At 45.4% G+C, this 20420-nt stretch overlaps 1 protein-coding gene across 1 annotated transcript in view; it reads left to right on the forward strand.

The window, feature by feature from the left end:
* Window positions 1–20420, forward strand: part of LOC124775932 (farnesol dehydrogenase-like) — a 69364-nt gene that overhangs the window by 20039 nt on the left and 28905 nt on the right. The window contains exons 3-4 of the mRNA XM_047250776.1: window positions 14353–14515; window positions 19827–19956. Of these exons, the coding sequence (XP_047106732.1) occupies window positions 14353–14515; window positions 19827–19956 (293 nt within the window). The remainder of the gene's footprint in view (window positions 1–14352; window positions 14516–19826; window positions 19957–20420) is intronic.

The following is a 20420-nucleotide window of genomic DNA, read 5'->3' on the forward strand; positions in this document are numbered from 1 at the left end:
GAGCGAGACATGTCATTGACAGTTCCTGTCTGTCTGTATCTCTTTGGTTCACTCCGAGACGCCTGGACACTTCCCTTGTTGGAAACCCTTCCTGGCACAAAGTAACAATGCGGACGCGATCGAACCGCGGTATTGACTGTCTAGGTATGGTTGAACTACAGAGAACACAAGCCGTTTCCCTCCTTCCTGGTGGAATGACTGGAACTGATCGGCTGTCGGACCCCCTCCGTCCAATAGGCGCTCCTCTTGCGTGGTTGTTTACATCTTTGGGCGGGTTGAGTGACATGTCTGAACAGTTAAAGGGACTGTGTCTGTGATATAATATCCACAGTCAACGTCTATCTTCAGGAGTTCTGGGAACCGGGCTGCAGCAAAACTTTTTTTGATGTGTGTATAATATATGTTTTTATATTGATATCATATACGCACTTTTCACTGTAGCCTATTTAAGGCTAGTTATACAAACTTATGGTAAATCCACAGATAGCAGTCGGTGGAATAGGCTAACTCGGGGCGCACATTGTATGATGGCATTTTATTTTCCAGTTAGCTATCCCCGGAACAACGTATCCGACAGTTAGGCTGACATCAAAAGTAGAGCACGCTGCGTAATATTGCGTACGTTATTCGTATTTAAAGCCCCTATTGCGCGGTTCACCTATGAAATACAAATCTGGAGCAGCGTGCCTAGTGTACACGTCTGGAACTGCAGAGTGGTTCACGTCTAACGATTTCACAATACATGTGGCACGTTCATGGTGTGAATCCACGCATGTTGACTAGAATAAACTGCGAAACTAGAAGGGGAATGAATGATTTCTTATAAAGCCATAGTAACAGTCACATAAAGAACACGGCTGCGGTTACACGAATGCTTTTCGCAGTAAGAGCCTGCTGGGATGAGGGCATTTTTTATTATGGTAGGGTGCCTCAAGGAAAGCAAGAGGGTTACCCCAAAGCCTCATCCTCCTGACCTCACACCCCAATGCGTCCGCAGTTTCGCCAGCACGGCCATGGATATTCTACGGATTTGCAAAGAAAGGACACGGAAATCCTCTTGGAATCTGCACTTTCCGTAATGCGTACGATTTCGAAATCCTGAAACATTGGGAGAAAAGAAAAAAGAAAGAAAAAAGCACCTTGTGACCGCAAACTGGGCTCTACACAAGAAACCTACAGTGATCGTATAGCAGACTTACTGCGCGGTACTGTGACCTGAGGTTTATCAGATTTATATGCTAATTTCTTTCCGTTCACATCGTTTCAATGTGAGAATCAAGAACCGGGAGAGGGCGTCCGCAGACGCGTGCTGTGCAAGAGAAGTCGGTCTGCAGTCAGGGCATTGCACTGAAAGGATAGGCTCGTGAATATTGCAGTAATGCCAGGGAGTAATTCGAATGAGAAAAAAACAATGATGGACTCTTGCTACCTCTACCTAAAGTCGTTGACTGAACAGTGGAGCCACTAAAAATTGAAAAAAAGCACTGTTGTGGGAATTGGGAAGGGACAGTACAGAACAGAAGAAAGTGAAGCTGTACTAACTCAACATTCGAGGAAAAAAAGAAGCAATGCGAGAAGCGTTTGAATAATATGGATGGTTTTCAGGGAAATGCAATTCGTCGTCGTATTTATAGTTACTATTCGAGAAATTAACATCCGGCCTTCGATAAACTGAAGGCCTCTTTTAAAGAATTTTCAGACGCTGCAAATCGTCACTGTGGTATGTGGTGCACGGCTTCTCCTTTAAATATAAAAAAAGTTAATAGAACAAAGTTCATAATGCAGAGAGATGAAATTCTAGTGACGTCGATTTATCAGAGCAATATCAAACGAAAATTTTGATAACATTGTTTGGCTAGATAAAACATGGGTAAATTCAAGCCATTCAATGAGCACTGGCTGGACAAATCATTCAATGTCTGGCACCATGCCACAACCCACTGGAATAGCAGACTGATTCTTCTCTATGCAGGTAGGTCTGCACGGTCTATGGAAAACTGCATATTGCTATTTAGATTTAAAAAAACTAATCACCACGAGAAATGAACGCAGAAACATTTCAGCGTTGGTTTAAGGATTCGCTCTTGAAGAACTTGAGCAAGCCCTCAGTAACAGATATGGGCAACGCCTCAACTATCTTTGACAACTCGCCTACAGTTGCTTCCGAGAAGCAAGACAGTATCGACAGGTTACAACGAAGAAACGTTCCCTAACCAGACGACTGTAGAAATCGTTTCTTCTGTATACTGACTCCTTGAGCAACCTACAAGCTATCGACCACTGCTAACCTTGCCATCCTCTGGTAGCGTCCATCCAGGAGTCCATCTATGCCCTGGACCAGTCCCGTCGTCCAGTGGTGTTTGTGTGGATCCTAGGACACGTCGGCATCCCAGGCAATGAACTTGTCGACAGGCTGGCCAAACAGGCAACACGGAAACTGCTTCTGGAGATGGGCATCTCTGAACCTGACCTGCGTTCTGACTTACGCAGTAGGGTTTTTCGGCTTTGGGAGAAGGAATGGCATAACAGTTCACACAGAAAACTGCGTGTCGTTAAGGAGACTACGAATGGATGGAAGTCTTCCATGCGGGGCTCTCGCAGGGAACCAGTTGTCCTCTGCCGGCTCCGCATTGGCCACGCTTTGGCGACCCACGGTTGCCTACTGCACCGTGAAGATCCGCCTGAGTGGCGGTACGGTGCCCGGTTGACAGTGGCCCATATTCTGGTGCACTGTCCCACTTTGACTGCACAGTGACGAAATCTTGGGTTACCGGACTCGTTGCCGCTAATTTTATCTGACAACGCTCATCGGCTGATTTAGTTTTACGTTTTATTCGTGAGGGTGAGTTTTATCATTTGATTGAAGTTTTAGCGCATGTGCTTTCTCCCTCTGTGTCGTCCACCCTAGTGCTACTAGGGTGGAGGTTTTAATGTGTTGCAGAGTGGCTGGCTTCTCCTTTTTTATTCTCATGGTCAGCCAGCCATGGTAAGCTGCTTTGTCATTTTACTCTCTCCATCCTGTTTCTTGCGTTTCTGTGGTTTTCTTGTCCCCTTTTGTCCATTTACACGTTTTTTGCCCTTCGTCTTTCTTGTGGTTTTTCCTTTCATTCCGTTTTGAGTTGTCAGTCTCGTTTGTTTTATTATGTTTGTATTATTATGGAAAAGAACCATCGTGGTACAACAGCCGAGTTAGAAAACTGCTGCGGAAGCAAAGGGAACTTCACATCAAACATAAACATAGCCAAAGCCTTGCAGACAAACAAAAATTACGCGAAGCGAAATGTAGTGTGAGGAGGGATATGCGAGAGGCGTTCAATGAATTCGAAAGTAAAGTTCTATGTACTGACTTGGCAGAAAATCCTAAGAAATTTTGGTCTTATGTCAAAGCGGTAGGTGGATCAAAACAAAATGTCCAGACACTCTGTGACCAAAATGGTACTGAAACAGAGGATGACAGACTAAAGGCCGAAATACTAAATGTCTTTTTCCAAAGTTGTTTCATAGAGGAAGACTGCTCTGTAGTTCCTTCTCTAGATTGTCGCACAGGTGACAAAATGGTAGATATCGAAATAGACGACAGAGGGATAGAGAAACAATTAAAATCGCTCAAAAGAGGAAAGGGCTCTGGACCTGATGGGATACCAGTTCGATTTTACACAGAGTACGCGAAGGAACTTGCCCCCCTTCTTGCAGCGGTGTACCGTAGGTCTTTAGAAGAGCGTAACGGTCCAAAGGATTGGAAAAGGGCACAGGTCATCCCCGTTTTCAAGAAGGGACGTCGAACAGATGTGCAGAACTACAGACCTATATCTCTAACGTCGATCAGTTGTAGAATCTTGGAACACGTATTATGTTCGAGTATAATGACTTTTCTGGAGACTAGAAATCTACTCTGTAGGAATCAGCATGGGTTTCGAAAAAGACGATCGTGTGAAACCCAGCTCGGGCTATTCGTCCACGAGACTCAGAGGGCCATAGACACCGGTTCACAGGTAGATGCCGTGTTTCTTGACTTCCGCAAGGCGTTCGATACAGTTCCCCACAGTCGTTTAATGAACAAAGTAAGAGCATATGGACTATCAGACCAATTGTGCGATTGGATTGAGGAGTTCCTAGATAACAGAACGCAGCATGTCATTCTCAATGGAGAGAAGTCTTCCGAAGTAAGAGTGATTTCTGCGTGCCGCAGGGGAGTGTCATATGACCGTTGCTATTCACAATATATATAAATGACCTGGTGGATGACATCGGAAGTTCACTGAGGCTTTTTGCAGATGATGCTGTGGTGTATCGAGAGGTTGTAACAACGGAAAATTGTACTGAAATGCAGGAGGATCTGCAGCGAATTGACGCATGGTGCAGGGAATGGCAATTGAATCTCAATGTAGACACGTGTATTGTGCTGCGAATACATAGAAAAATAGATCCCTTATCATTTAGCTACAAAATGGCAGGTCAGCAACTGGAAGCAGTTAATTCCATAAATTATCTGGGAGTACGCATTAGGAGTGATTTAAAATGGAATGATCATATAAAGTTGATCGTCGGTAAAGCAGATGCCAGACTGAGATTCATTGGAAGAATCCTAAGGAAATGCAATCCGAAAACAAAGGAAGTAGGTTACAGTACGCTTGTTCGCCCACTGCCTGAATACTGCTCGGCAGTGTGGGATCCGTACCAGATAGGGTCGATAGAAGAGATAGAGAAGATCCACCGGAGAGCAGCGCTCTTCGTTACAGGATCATTTAGTAATCGCGAAAGCGTTACGGAGATGATAGATAAACTCCAGTGGGGGACTCTGCAGGAGAGACGCTCAGTAGCTCGGTACAGGCTTTTGTTAAAGTTTCGAGAACATACCTTCACCGAAGAGTCAAGCAGTATATTGCTCCCTCCTACGTATATCTCGCGAAGAGACCATGGAGATAAGATCAGAGAGATTAGAGCCCACACAGAGGCATACCGACAATCCTTCTTTCCACGAACAATACGAGACTGGAATAGAAGGGAGAACCGATAGAGGCACTCAAGGTACCATCCGCCACACACCGTCGGGTGGCTTGCGGAGTATGGATGTAGATGTAGATGTAGATTCTCAGACTTTTGGCATTGTTTTATACGGAACATGGGACTGATGACCTCGTAGTTTGGTCCCTTTCCCCCTCTTTTAATCCAGCCAACCAACCAACCACGTCTTCCACATTTTTCTCAATAAGAAACATCGCCTATGTTTATTATATCAACCATCCCGTGTGTTGTGGGAGCACAATAGTTTACATCGTGCTATGTCCAGCCTTCTGTGAGAGCCAATAGATCGAAACATGTTAATGCCGGTTTAGCACCTTACACAGACCTCAAAATTATGGTAGAAAAACAAAAATGTATGGTTATATATACAGTTGCAGCCAAACACTGCATCGATGTGATAGAGCAATATGTATCAAACAGCTTATGAAACAACAACAATGCAAGGACCCTATCCCTGTGGCTGATAATCGATATGGTCTTCCTCCAGTACAGGCAACAAAACTTTACACGGGTCTGTGGAAGCGATTTCGATCATTGGTCGCCTGCTCCAGCAGACCAATACATGTTTATTTAATGGGATTATCACATATGGTCGATTTCAGCATACGGACGGTATTTGTTTATCGATATACTGGAAGCGAGAAACGAGGTAAAGTCTTATTGAGTTCTCTACCATGTAATGCTAGCGAAGTTTTTATAGTTTGTAGCTTTACAAGTGACGAGGAGAGAGAGAGTGAGACAGAGTAAAAGACTGTGCAGCCAACTAATACTTGAACACCACGACACTGTCATATTTCTGGTGTAATAATGACAAGAACATGATGAAGGAGATTAGGACGTGTACAGAGGGATAATTTATAGACGTCATTCGATATCGATGAATTGTGGATATTATGCTTCTGAATTTCCTTGTACGGTCCGTGAATATTCTGCATGGTTGCGAATTTCCTCGTGTACCTTAGTGTACTATTATTACCATCGTGATAGCTCTCTGTCAGCCTTCTGACTAACGGAACAGTGCTGTCGGGCCGTGATAGGACTTAAAGAATTAGCAGAGGTCTATAACTTGGCGAGGGATATCTCTTTCTTGTCGAAATCAGGTAGATTCAAATGCTATATATCAAATACTGGAAGATTCGTGAGAATACGGCAGGTAAGCGATAATTTGGCGAAAGGTGTGTTGAGGGATGACTCGGTACTGTTCCTTGTAAGTACTGTTCGCAAACATATTACAACATCTCACATACATCTCGTGATGAGAAAAATTTGGGGCTAATACGAAAGTTTCCACAGAGAGACAATCAGTTGCAGAAGTTCTGCCTTTTGTTTTCTCGATAAATAAGAGAGAACGTTTTTAGGTGAATTTTGTGTGCCTCTAAGTGGATGGACTGGCATCTTAATAGGTACACTAAATTTACATTTACATCACAAGCCATCGTACAGTGTACCACTACTAGTAGTTCCCTTTCCTACTCAATTTGCAAATGGAGCGAGGGAAAAAGACTACCTATTTTCCTACCTATGAACGCTTTCTCGTATCTTATCTTCGTGGCCCTTGTGCGAAAGGTACGCTGGTGACGGTGGAATCCTTCTGCGGTCAGCTTCAAATGCTGGTTTTCAATAGTGTTCCTCGGAAAGAACATCGTCTTCCCTCCAGGGATTTCCATTTGAGTTCTCAAAGCATCAGCCCGCTAATTGGGCGGGACGTAATGGGAACGCTTCTATAGGGCTATATTCTGTGGGAAACCTAGGTCTACGGTCTTATACACGTTTGGGATGTGGCGGTCAGTAGGCAGATATTTTGTTATTGCTCATTGTGTCAGCCTTTCCAGGATGTTTCGAAAACCCATCTCAAAACCATTCAGTTTGCAAGAAGGATGACATCAAGCATATTGTTCAACATGCTGGTATTTATCTCAGCGATATTTAAGCACCCAGTCCTTTTGAGAAGGATAGGACAACTTTTGCCAGTCTGAATGTTTAACAGCTGTCTGGCACAGGGAGTGGTGGGTTATTCGCCTGGTACAGTACAATCCTGATGCGCGGGCGGAGGTTCACGACGCGGTAGCAGCTGTTCACATGCAATCCGATGGCGGAGACGTCGTGGTGCTGGAGACGAGAGTGAAACATCCTACTCCTCGCATATACCGAGCAGTATACCGGAATTCCAAGTGACTTACTTCCACCAGCAAGAAAAGACAACCGTTTTCAGATGTTTGACGACGGTTACCACCCAGTTTGGAATCAGGGGAAGTGACTACCTAACCTGGGGGAAGCTTACAGAGACGTCACGCAAGCATTTGTGATGTTTACCTGCCGAGTGTAATCCGGCTTCATCAAACGTTAATCATCATGCAGAGGGACTCACATGATCAATTTAAAATTCGTAAAAAATATCGTACGATGTATTTCCCATACTTCTGTTGGCTACAGTGCAACTTGTAAAAAGGTATAAGTATGATTCATTCCCAGATGATGTCGCTACAGGTGCCCAGTATATAGGGGTAGGGTGTTACAGGTGCAGTGCGTCTGTCGCCGCCGCCGCCGCCGCCGCCCTGTGTTCTTGTGCCTATCTCCTCACTGACCCCATCTTCGTTCTCTCTCTGTCGCCATTAGACCCCACACTCCACCATGGATAACCCCACCACCACAATCATTTACAACTCCCCTCCTGCAGTACCTCCTTTGGGCTTCCCTGCTCTGCTCCACCTTCCCTCGTCCCAGTCTCTTCCTCCTCCATCTCCTATCTGACCCTGCCCCTACTCCTGCTCTTCATCCTGCATCTGCTCATGCTCCTGCCCCCACTCCCGCCACTTTCACCCATCAGGACGACTTTGCCCCACTCTCCACTCGCCCTGCTATGATGCCACAAGTTCCATGTCACTTTCTGCTCAGCACAGTCGCCACCACAGAGCATCCACCCTCCCTCCAAAGTGCCTCCACCTCACATGAGGGCCCTGCCTCCCTTCAACTCCCACTTCAAACAGTCCTTCACCCCACCTCCCAGGCCACCCCCTTAAAAAAAACCAAATGCCTGACAGCTGACCTCACCTCCACCCTCTCCTCCAAGAAACCACTGCCCAGACCTCTTCCTTCTGATCTCCCCATGGACACCAACACTCCTCCCACATCCCCAGCCCACACTCTGCATACATTCACCCTTTCCAACCCTGATCCCAATTCCTCAATGCCTGCAAACTCACACTAGAAATCTGCAACTATATCCCCAGTGCCCCCATTGCTGGGTTTATCCCTCACAGAGACTCCATTCTTATCAAATCCCCTTCTCCCTCTTTCCACACTGACCTATTGAAGAAACTTCCCCATATCACCTTTAGCTCACAGTGTCTCTCACAGCTTTCCTTACCCACTCCTCTCCCCATTGGCCCCAACCACATCATCCACCAGTCCTCACTGTCATGATACAAAGCTCAGCCCCATGGTTACAGTGGCAGAGGTGTTGGCGGAATTGAACTCCCACCCACTCTGGAAATCAGCATGCATCTATAACAGCTCAGGCCTCACCTTCCTGATGTGCATGTTCACAGAGTCTGCCTCCTCCATAGATCATTTCCTCAGTCAGGGAGCCCTAATTTTTAAATGTCGCCACTCCCTTGAACTCTCCCATTCCCCTCCTCAATCCTACTGCTGCCAATGCTGTCCCCTCTTCAATGATCACCTCACCGAAAACTGTAAAAGAAACCCCACCTACACCCACTGTAAAGCCTTCCACTTCCTTAATAATCTAACTTCACTTCTCCTCCTTCCTGCAACATCTGCGACGAATCCCTCCGCATCTACTCCTCCAAATGCAAGGTCAAACCCCCTCCAGCCAACCCTGAGCATGCCATTCCTGTCTGCTCCATCGATAAGCCTATCCACCCAAAAATTCTGTCTGCCCACCAGGACATCCACCCCTCCAACTCCCTCACACCCAACAGCAGACCTCAGCAGACCTCCTTTGCTGCATGCTCTGTCTTACATTTGAACACCTACACCACATACTTGCACAACCAGGCCCACTTCACCTTCACCCATCCCAACACCCTCATTTAAACCTCCCTCCTCCTCCCTCCACTCTCTTCCCCCCTACCCACCCTGGCACATCAACAGTATTGTCTCCTGTAACTAAGCATTCACTTCTTCCCAGCAAGCAAATACCCCTTCATGCATACCATATCCCAGAACCAGGTGGACTCCTTCATCCTTAATGAAACCCTCCTCCAACCTCACCATGTTGTCCTCGCCTCTCCCTATCTCCTTCACTGCACTGACAATCCCCTTCCCCTAGCACAAGGTGGTATCACTGTTGGCCATCTCAAGCATATTCCTGTCCGGCCACAAGCCCTGCCAATGCTCCAACTGAAAACCTCATCCTCAGTGCCTTTTTTCCCTCTTTCACCATCATCTGTGCCACTGTCTATGTCCATCTAGCAGCTCCTCTCCCCAGTGAATCATTTCCTATGCACCTTCTCCGCCTCTGTGGTTGCCACAGACCTCGACATCCACAGCTGCGACCCTGCCACCCTTTGGCGATGCCATCAGATCCTCGCTACCCTTCAAGGTAACCTTATTCTTCTCCCACAGTGCACCCAAAAGTAACTCCACCCCCATGTCATCCTTGCTTCCCCCAACCTCCTTGGTCACAGATGTCCTAGACCCCACTGGTAGTGACCATCTCCCAGCCCTTCTCACCATCTCCTCAGTCCATCACCCACCTCCTGCCCCCTACCCTGCTGCTCCTCTGAAGTCCATCCATGACTACTGCCGAGCCGACTGGGATGCCTACCAGGCATCCATTGCCTCCCAGGTCGAAAGCCACTCACGTTTCAACGTCCCACTGACATCACCCACGCCTTGTCCTTCCTCCAGAAGACCGTCACTGATGCTTCAGAGGCCTATGTTCCTATCAAACTTATCTACCCTCACTGCCCTACTCTTTTTCCACAGGCTGTCCTTCTCCATGAATCTCACAGGCCTTGCCATCCTTCCTCCACACCCACGGCCGGGTTACACTCCTCTGCCACCAGTAATTATGACAACATGTACGTAACCTCTGAACAGCAAAGAAAAGCCAGGACTGGCATCAGATATGTACATGACTCAACACCATCCATCCTGTCAACTCTAAGTATTCGTCTGCCTTCCACCACATTACTGGTAGCCATCCCGTCCCGCATTACCCCCTTCTCCTCGACGACTGCCCCTCCCCTGACAACCTCAATAAGGCTAATTATTTTGCTTCCCACCGCTCTGAGGTCTTCTCCATTCCTGACGATCCCCACTGTGGTTCTGCCTCGTGCAGTGGTTTTAATAGTGCCGTCATTCTGAGGCAGATTTTTAATACTATGGCCAACTTTTACCTTCTGCTTGTGACTTCGGTGCATTCTAAATCCTATGCACTTCACAGTGTTTTTATCTTTGTGCCATTTTCATTAACTGTCTCTCTCCATGAGTCTCTGCGTAAGGGTGTATTTTAACCCCCATGGCCTCCCCCCAATATTATGTGTGTTCCCCTTTTTATCGCCTTTTCTATATACATCGTTTCATCTTCTTTCATATCTGTAATGTCCCTCGGCTGAAGAGCAGCAGATTGTGTCGCTGCCGTCCCTCCCCCCCCCCCCCCTGCCCATATGGGACAGCGGAATGAAATCACAGTGAAGAAAAAAAAGCAGCCTCAGTAAGCACCTGAAGATGACGAGCAGCTATTTCGTTGAAATATTGTGCAGTTTCCATGACATTATCTGACACGACGTGCGTGAATCAATGAAGCAGTTATTACGTCGAGAAACTCTCAGACAGCACACTTACCTAGCTTATTAATAACAGAAGCCAGGAAATCAAAGCAAATGAGCATAATAAAAACAAAAGGGCATATTACTTGCACTTAAATGCAACAAATACCCATGAACTTGACCTACAACATAAAACGCCAGCCCAGCAAAATTTCTGGCCCTTAAAATAGAGTCAGCTTTGCAAGAACAGGAGAACACAAGATACATCAAGAAGACTTTGCCTAAGTAGCTATACAAGCTATAAGGGATAATAATGTAATAGACTAGCTAGGCACCAGTTCAGATGACAATTTACAAATAAAATACAAATGAGAACTGCCAAAAAGAGCTAAAGCTAATATTAATTCCGTCAATTAACTAAACAATACAGAAGGATGCATATACATAGGTTCAGCAAACCCAAACACTAGGCCAACCGACTAGGTACTCCTATAAGACCATCCATTTAGGCACATCTCGACAATAATACAAGAACACAGTCCAAGAACTAATTCACATAAATCTTCAATAACTGAAACACATTTCAGCCAAACACAGTTAGGCCTTGCAACGCATCCACTGACAATAACGAGAAGGAAATCACGGAACCCTCCAACCGTCAGCACTGCTTCAACTTCAGTCATAACCAGCATGCAAGCGTCGGCACAACCTATGCTTTCGTCAAGCACTACCAGCATGACACTCCTCTGGCGCACCGCCACTCAAGAGCGCATACCACAGGTAGCATCCACTTGTGTAGCTTCCATTTGGGAATAGTCAGCTCGACCTGCCCTGGACACCAGACGCATAACCTCCACCCACTCGGAACAGGAACCGATGTCCGAGAATTTGTAATAAGATTCGTTGGCTGCTATCGCAGGCCTTGGTTCAAATGGCTCTGAGCACTATGGGACTTAACATCTGAGGTCATCAGTCCCCTAGAACTTAGAACTACTTAAACCTAACTAACCTAAGGACGTCACACACACCCATGCCCGAGGCAGGATTCGAACCTGCGACCGTAGCGGTCGCGCGGTTCCAGACTGAAGCGCCTAGAACCGCTCGGCCACACCGACCGCCTCGCAGGTCTTGATTCGACCACACTGCTGCAGTGTTGGCCAGGTGAATCGCAACCCTTCGCATACTACTCAAACCATATCAGTTGCTCCCTTACTGGCCGTAGCTCTTCACGGACTGCCCAAGGCTTCTCGCAGCCCGAGCGTGGCGAACTCTGGGTGACTGGGTGACAGGCAAACACATCGGAATGGGAGCGAATTTAACATGCCGTAAATCGCGACACAATTGCTTTAAGCGAAAAATCCATTTTGTGTATTCCACACGTGTTCTATTTTAAAAAAATAGTTCATCCTCTACTACTACGCCGTGTCACGTACTTTGTTCGAGTGCATATTCTTGTACATTATCCTTATTTTTGTGATTTCATTACACTGTGGCCATCAGTTTATAATTGTTTCTGACGAATTGTCTTTCTGTTCTTGAAAGTGACTTCAATGCATTTTTTTTTCATTTTTTACTCTTATAAACTATTGTTTTCATACTGATGGTCAAATCGTACGTGTTGAAGGTGTCGGCGAAAGAAATTACTCTCAGTTAAGTATAGTAAAAGTTAAAATTAGCTTGATAGTATAAGCTGTTGTGTTCTTGAAATGCACTACTTTCTGGTAACAAGTACTTCACTATGTAGTGGTAGGAAGCATTGTCCGCTTCATTTCTTGCTTTGTCTTATGGTACATACGTCTTGCCTTTAAGTGTAAACAAACTGTTAAAACAGCATACCTGAAATTGCACTCTTGTTGGTTAACACTTTTTTCAGCCGACCCTTTCAATTACACGATAAGTACAAATGCGTTATCTGACGTGTATCACTACGACGCTAAGCGGGAATCAACGAACAAGTAGGCAGGCCGCTATCGGGAAGAAATTTCCTATCGTCAAACTATTCTGTCAAAAAAAAAAAAAAAAAAAAAGCACTGGTGGCGTGTGCTTTTGACCTGCTTGTAATAACTGTCTTTTCATCAGTCATTAGATCTACGAAAAAAGGTTGCAGTATACTGCTCGTGTTCCCCTATCAGAAGTCATGGTTTGGCGGAAAAGAAATGGTTCAATAATTCGCGTTGCACTAATTGCTCACCACGCACAGGTTTGAACGTAATGTAAATGCTCTAGATGTAACTCAATAGGATCTTCAAAATTGTAGCGTTCATTCTACCGTTACTGTTTACAATATGTTCATGATCTTGCAGAAATCGTGGGATGCTCTTTTAAGACTGTTTGCAGATGATGCACTTGTCTATAAGAAAGAAGCAAGGTCAGAAGACAGTATAATTTGCAGAATTTTCTGCAGAGGGTTGATCAATGGTGCAGTCTCTGGCAGTTGACCCTGAACGTAAATAAATGTAACATATTGCGCATGCATAGGAAAAGAAAGTCACTACTATTGATGAGAAACTGCTGAAAGCAGTATGTGCCGTGAGATATCTAGGACTAATTATCCGGAGCGCCGTTTGGTGGAATGATCGCATAAAATAAATAGCAGGAAAAGCAGATGTCAGAGATTCATTTGAAGAGTCTTACGGAACCGCGCTGCTGCAATGGTCGCAGGTTCGAATCCTGCCTCGGGCATGGATGTGTATGGTGTCCTTAGGTTAGTTAGGTTTAAGTAATTCTAAGTCTAGGTGACTGATGAACTCAGATGTTAAGTCCCATAGTGCTTAGAGCCTTTTGAACCATTTGAAGAATCTCAAGAAAATATAACTTATCCGCGAAGGAAGTGCCTTTTAAGGCGCTTCTTCGAGCGATTCTTAAGTAATGTTCATCAATATAGGGTCCTCACAAGGTAGGACTGAAGGAGGAGATCCGACGAAGAACGGTGCGTTTCGTCAGGGGATCGTATATTCGGCGCGAGAGAGTTCCCAGGATGCTTAACCAAGCCCTTTGGCAAACAAGAGAGGCGTTGTGGGTCACTGAGAGGTTTACTGATGAAATTTCGAGAAAGCGCGTACCGGGATGAGTCGGAGAACTTATTACCTCCTGCCATATACATCTCGCATTATGACCACGACGAGCAAATTCGAGAAATTAGAACCAATACAGAGGTGTACCGAAAATCATTCTTCCACTCGACATTCGCCTTAGCAGTGTGTGAATTGATCAACGGACACTATGGTTACTTTTTCAGGTCTCTGTTTGAATTCGTGCACAGCTGTGTGTGTAGCAGAGGCCATTGTCACACAAGTATGAAGAGTTAAACGGGACAAAGATTTTCCCGTTCTTCTTACAAAGGCCGCTCCTCTCTCGTTAAAACCGATACGGTACATGGCACACTGCCCGCATAAAGGGCCGAAGAGTCGCAAAGCTGCAGACTGCCTACAGTGGTACTGATTCCCACAAAACGGACCAGCGCCTGCGCCGTACATGAAACAACTTGTCTAACCATCCTGTGTTAGAGCAACATACCAGTGTCGTGTTTCGCATAGCTTTGACATTATTACCTTATGAAGAACTTAAAAGCATTCTTTCTGTTTTTGCTTAGGCTCTTGAAGTGAAGGGGTCGCCGGGCAAACTGTACGCTATTCAAGGAGACGTAGGAAAAGAAGAAAGCATCCTCTCAGCTTTCAAGTGGATTAGGGAGAACCTCAATGGAGTCGACATCCTGGTCAACAGCGCTGGAGTCGATCACGAAACTGATTTTGTATGTACGTATGCAAATGTAAAACCTAATATTTCAAATTTGAATGTATTTACGTTGAATTAATTTATAAATGTCAGCCTGCTTAGCGGAGTGGTAAAGTGCTTGCCTCCCATGCAGCGGGGCCCGGGCTAGATTCTTGGACGGATTGGAGATTTTCTCGGCTCGTGGACTGGGTGTTGTGCTGTCCTCATCATCACTTCATCCCCACTACTAGCACGCAGGTTGTCCAGTGTGGCGTCGACTTGCACTTGGCGGCCGAACTTCCGGACTGGACCTCCCAGCCAGCAAAGCATACGCGCATTTCGCTTCTTTTTTTTCAGTTTATGAATGGCCGGAAATGTGAAGGAATTCATTGTCAACTACAGCAAAAAGTTACAGATATTACAGCATATGTGTGCATTTTAATGTGGACAAAGAAATACTATGAAACACCACAAAACATGGACGCGAATGACACGTGTGTTGGTACTGCGACCAGAATTAACGCTTACTGGTCGGGTCGGGTACAGCCTCAAGGCCTCTCGCCCACAGTCGTGTGGCGAATAGCGGGCTAGGTTCTTGAAATGTTGTTCCACAGAAACACGACAAATGTTTAATACAATTTACATGATTCACAGAATTATTTCCTCTACTATGGTGTGTTAAAACTGTGGTGACAATGATATTCAGACATGTATTTAACGTAAATAGGGCTGGCGAGATGAAAATTATGAATAGAAGGGTTGAGCATCCTTAGTAGTTCATGTAACTTCATATTTTTAATCTGTGTTTGCCGCACAGAATATCGTCAAAACAGGAAGATTGCACAGGTATTATTACTCTATAAGAATACTTCATGGGAGCAAACTAATTTATACACCTCAGATATTGTACGCCACGGTTATGCACAATAGACTCTATAAGTGGGGCCTGGTTACTGAAGAGCAAATGCGTTTTAGGAAAGGGTATTCAACTCCTTATAATATTTTCATACTGAAAATTGGAAATTTGTGGTAAGTTCTATGGGACCAAACTGCTAAGGTCATCGGTACCTAGGCTTACACACTACTTAATCCAACTTAAACTAAATTACGCTGAGGACAACACACACACCCATGCCCGAGGGAAGACTCGAACCTCCGACAGTGGGAGCCGCGTGAATCGTGGCAAGGCGCCCCAGACCGCACGGGTATCCGGCACGGCTTTTCATTTTGACTTCTTCATGAAATCAATGATGCTGTAACCAAGATAAACAATTTTATACACAGTACAGTCACATTCATGTGACCACCGCCTGTATTCGATGTCAACATGCAATAACCACTCACGGACGGCATGTGGCAGAACTAGCAGCGGAGGGTATATAGTGTCTTTTCGGGGGGTGCAGACAATAGCTCAGCCGCTGTCGTAGTGTGGAAATGGAGCGATTTATCTGACATCCGAAAGTATTTGACCATTGGCTTCCGGGCCAAGGGCGGGAGTATTTCTGAAACGGCTAAGTCTGTAAACTGTTCGAGTGCCGTCTTGGTTAATGTATGTCATGCATGGCAAACTAGTGCTACCAAAAACCGGCGACGGGGCGACTACGGTGCACCACGGGTCATCGATGACAGGGGTGGACGACTGCTGTAGAGGTGTGTACGGGTGATTAGACCTGCAACAGTTGACCCACTGACCACCCAGATGAGTCAAGGCGCTACCAACAGTGTCTCCCGAACGACCGTTTAGCGAGTGTTGCTGCGTGTGGGCGTCCGCAGCAGGTGCTTGGTTCATGCACCCAGGCTGACTGCCGTTCATCTGCGGCAGAGGCTGGAATCTACTCGTCAGCACCACAATCGGACGTCCATTGAGTAGCTTCAGATGGTCTTTTCAGATCCTTTTCTTGCTCTATCGAAAAAGTGGCTGTTGGAGTGAAACGTCTGAAGGCAGACAGTCTGCAACAATCGTTGGAAGAGTCCAGGCCGGAGGAGGGAGCATTATGGTCTGGGGAATACTTTGGTGCCATTCTCTGGGTGCATCGTCATTGTGGAAGGCTCAACAGATCAACATAAGTATGCATCTACTCTTCGGAACCATACCCCCCCTCCCCCCCAAATGCAGTATATTTTTCCTAGGCACTATGGCAGCTACCAGCAGGACAGTACAACGTGTCACACAGCTCGCAGTGTGTCTGCGTCGTTCGAAGAGAGCCAGGATGAGTTTACCACACGCCCCTGGCCCCCAGATTCTCCTGATTTAAATCGAGAATCTGTGGGCCACATCGACCTGTCCGCACTCCGAATCCTCAACCGAAAACCTAGCGCTGGTGTCCATGTCACTGCAGCCGGCACAGCTGCATATCCCTGTCGGTAGCTTCCAGATCATTGACTCTGTTCCTGCCTATCCGCGTTGCAAAAGATGGTTATTCAGGCTTCCGACAGGTGGTCACATTTATATTACGCTGATGTATATTTTATGTAGAAAGACTTTGTAGTGGATTTCGAGGAAAAAAGTATAGAAGTAAATAGAGCATAGAGGACACCTATTAAATCTGATTTCAGGACCCGAATGGATTTACCAAAACACTCATTTCTATCGGATCTCTATGGAATATGTAAAGAGGACTAAAAACAGTGAGCATAAATCTATATACAGATGTCTAAAGCTGGTCATGGTTTGAATACGGAAAATCTTTTTCAACAGAATGATAAAATACTGTGTGCTGCCATTATTAACTCTTCTGAAACCTACACGTTGTACGTTTAAGTATTTTTCCTTTATTTACATATCCCCACAATTAACTCTGTATTAATTCGGTCTGTAACAATTTATTTCTGTTTTATACGACATCTATCCGCCGCAAATTCTCCTTCATTAATTTTATTCGGTCATTTCGATTCCCCACATAAACACATTTTTTCTTCAGCCACTCGTACATTTTAATCATGCCATTAACAAGCACTTAACGTTTGACCAACTCGTGTCTTGCAGTGTTGCTTTGCTCGATTCTTTCTCTTTTCTGGAATTTTGTTTTCTATGTTATTAGTGCTGCCAAGCATCCTAGTGGATTCTTTTAAGGGGAGACACGAAGTAGACAATAAACATAAAATAAATTCTTCTGTTTCATGAAAATCTAAAAAAATAACGTTACTTACTTGTTTACTAGGTTGGCCACACAAAGCACAGTCAGTCTGTGGCCTCACCAGTCAGCCTCCTCCATCTTCCTCGGTCCAAGTGTTCTTCCCCAACTGTTCCCGTCATCGGTCTGTCGCCTCTGATGTCTTTTTCCATCCCCTGCCCGGTGATCTGGCCGTCTCGACACACTGCGTGCCCATACCACTTCAGTCTCCCCTCTCTAATCACAGCCACAATGCCGAGCGATTTGTACAGCTACTGTAATTCGCTGTTTTTCTTCTCTTTGCAGTCGTCTCCAGCCTTCAATGTCCCATAAATCTGTCTCAGAGTAGCATTTTCAAACGTCAGGAGTTTTCTTTCTCTCTTTTGTGTTATAGTCCAGGGCAGGTTTTGTTGCTGTCCTGCAGATCCCAATTTTCGTGGATGTTGCTAGAAGCCGGGACTTCAGCAGCTTTCAGAGTGCAAAGCTTGACCTGTTTCATGCTTGAATTCTTACCCTTACTTCCTGGTCTCATTTCTTTCACTGAACACTGCCCCAAGATATTTTTTGCTCTTTCGAAGATGTTACCATCCACATCCAAAAGTCTATCATCATTCTCTCTACTCCGTGGTCTTATCCATATTCATCTTCAAGCCACCTCTCATCGCCTCTTCCATTAACACTCTTTCAATCTGAACCAGATCGTGCTCATTCTGTCCTATTAAAACTACATTATCCGCATAGATCAGGGTGTTGATCCTTCTCCCCAGTTGCATTCCTGTCTCCATGCTTGTTACCTTTCCCAATGCTAAACAGGAAATGGGGAGAGCCAGGCTGCTTGTCGCATTCGAGTCCTCAACTTGAACTGCTCTGACATCTTTCCATTCGCTTTCACTGTGCTTGTTGACTCCTGTACATACGCTTGAGCTAGTTTTATTAGTTTCTTGAGAATCGTCGTCCTTCCCAGTTCTTGCGATATAGCTTGCCTGTGCACACAGTCATACGCTGTTTGGATGCATTATTGAATGAGGTTGGTGAACGGTTGAGTTTCTCTTTCTAAATCCTGTTTGTTGGAATATAAGTACCTACTTAGTGTACGGTGTTAGCCACTTCAGCAAAAACATTCTCAGGATTTTAAAAGCTTTGCGCAATAAGGTAATTCCTCCACAGTTACTGCATCTCACTATATCTCCTTTTCTAAGTGTTGGGCAGATGAAATACTGCTTCCATTCTGCCGGGATCTCTTCTCTCTTCCAAATTAAACAGATTAAGTGATGCACTCTCTCTCATAGGATATCTCCTCCGTCTTTCAGCATCTCTGCAGGTATTCTGTCTTTGAGACCACCTTAGTATTTGTATGTACTATTTTTTGGGAGTAAACATTATATTTTTGGCTTTATCGTCTTTTTGTTTGTGATCTACACTGTCACTATGCCACGCATTACGCTGACTCATTTCGCCTGACGTATTTGCTAAACTATGTGCAATGCTGTGGTTGGTTGGTTGTTTGGGGGGAAGAGACCAAACAGCTAGGTCATCGGTCTCATTGGATAGGGAAGGATGGGGAAGGAAGTCGGCCGTGCCCTTTCAGAGGAACCATCCCGGCATTTGCCTGCAGCGATTTAGGGAAATCACGGAAAACCTAAATCAGGATGGCCGGACGCGGGATTGAACCGTCGTCCTTCCGAATGCGAGTGCAATGCTGTGGATTTCGTTGTTTTGTAGCGGACAGCCTCATCTAGACAGTGGTTTGGTCTCACCTGGTCACGAATTATGTTTAATCATTTGGTTGGGTGTATTTTCGATACTATTTATAAGGCTACAGATTTCGCTGCATTTTATCAAATAGCGTGCTTTGGGTAATGTTTTGTTCTTGATAGTCTTTGTTTAATTGGCACGGCGTCCGCCGTAAAGAATACTGTTTTTAGTGTTTTTGGTAGTGCAACAAGCGGACGTGGTGTGTGTTTCCTAGAGGAAAGCCGGAGGATTATTTAAGAAGCATGCAAATGACGGTAACAACAGGTTTTACCGAAAAATGTGTATTTGATACTCAGAAACATGTGGTTGAATGTCACTCTGGAAACTGAAAGTCATAACTGTGGCAAGATATCTGTGAAGTTTGGGATATATTTTTTCAGCCCACTTCTTTCTCTGAAATTGTTGCGTGAAAACTGCTGTTTAAGTTACGTAACCATATTTAGAAAACTACCTGCCTGATGCTCAATTGTCTTGACTTGTTCAGCCGGTGAAACAGAACACTGGAGACAGATGTTTGAGGTGAACGAGCTTGGCCTGGCCATCTGCAGCAGGGAGGCGGTCCAGGACATGATGAGGAGGGGCGTCGACGACGGCTTCATTATCCACATCAGCAGGTAGGAGCCAGCGCTTACGTGACGACGCTCGTAACACACACACACACACACACACACACACACACACACACACACACACACATATCAGTACATATGAGGTGGCGCTTAGATAATTAGGCTCCTATAGGCGGCCACACCTACACACACACACACACACACACACACACACACGTACAAACTTCTGTGTATAATGCGGTAAGTAGGTACGGCAGTAGTGACTGTTGTGGGACTGACTCTAATAGTGATTCATCTGTCACTCGATCAGTCGTTTACCTCGCTGTTGACATTTAGCTATGTATTGTTTCTCTTCTTTTAATGACAGCCAACGTGGACACTTACGTTCCAAAAATTCTTGGTAGGCACAAATCAAATGTTCACTGACATAAAGAGTTCGCAACCTCGATAATGATTGGAATCATTGCTACATTCTTAGTTCTCATATGACGTCTCACTCAGTACGTGGC

This window comes from Schistocerca piceifrons, chromosome 2 (genome assembly GCF_021461385.2).
Source record: "Schistocerca piceifrons isolate TAMUIC-IGC-003096 chromosome 2, iqSchPice1.1, whole genome shotgun sequence".
In the NCBI taxonomy this organism is placed as follows: domain Eukaryota; kingdom Metazoa; phylum Arthropoda; class Insecta; order Orthoptera; family Acrididae; genus Schistocerca; species Schistocerca piceifrons.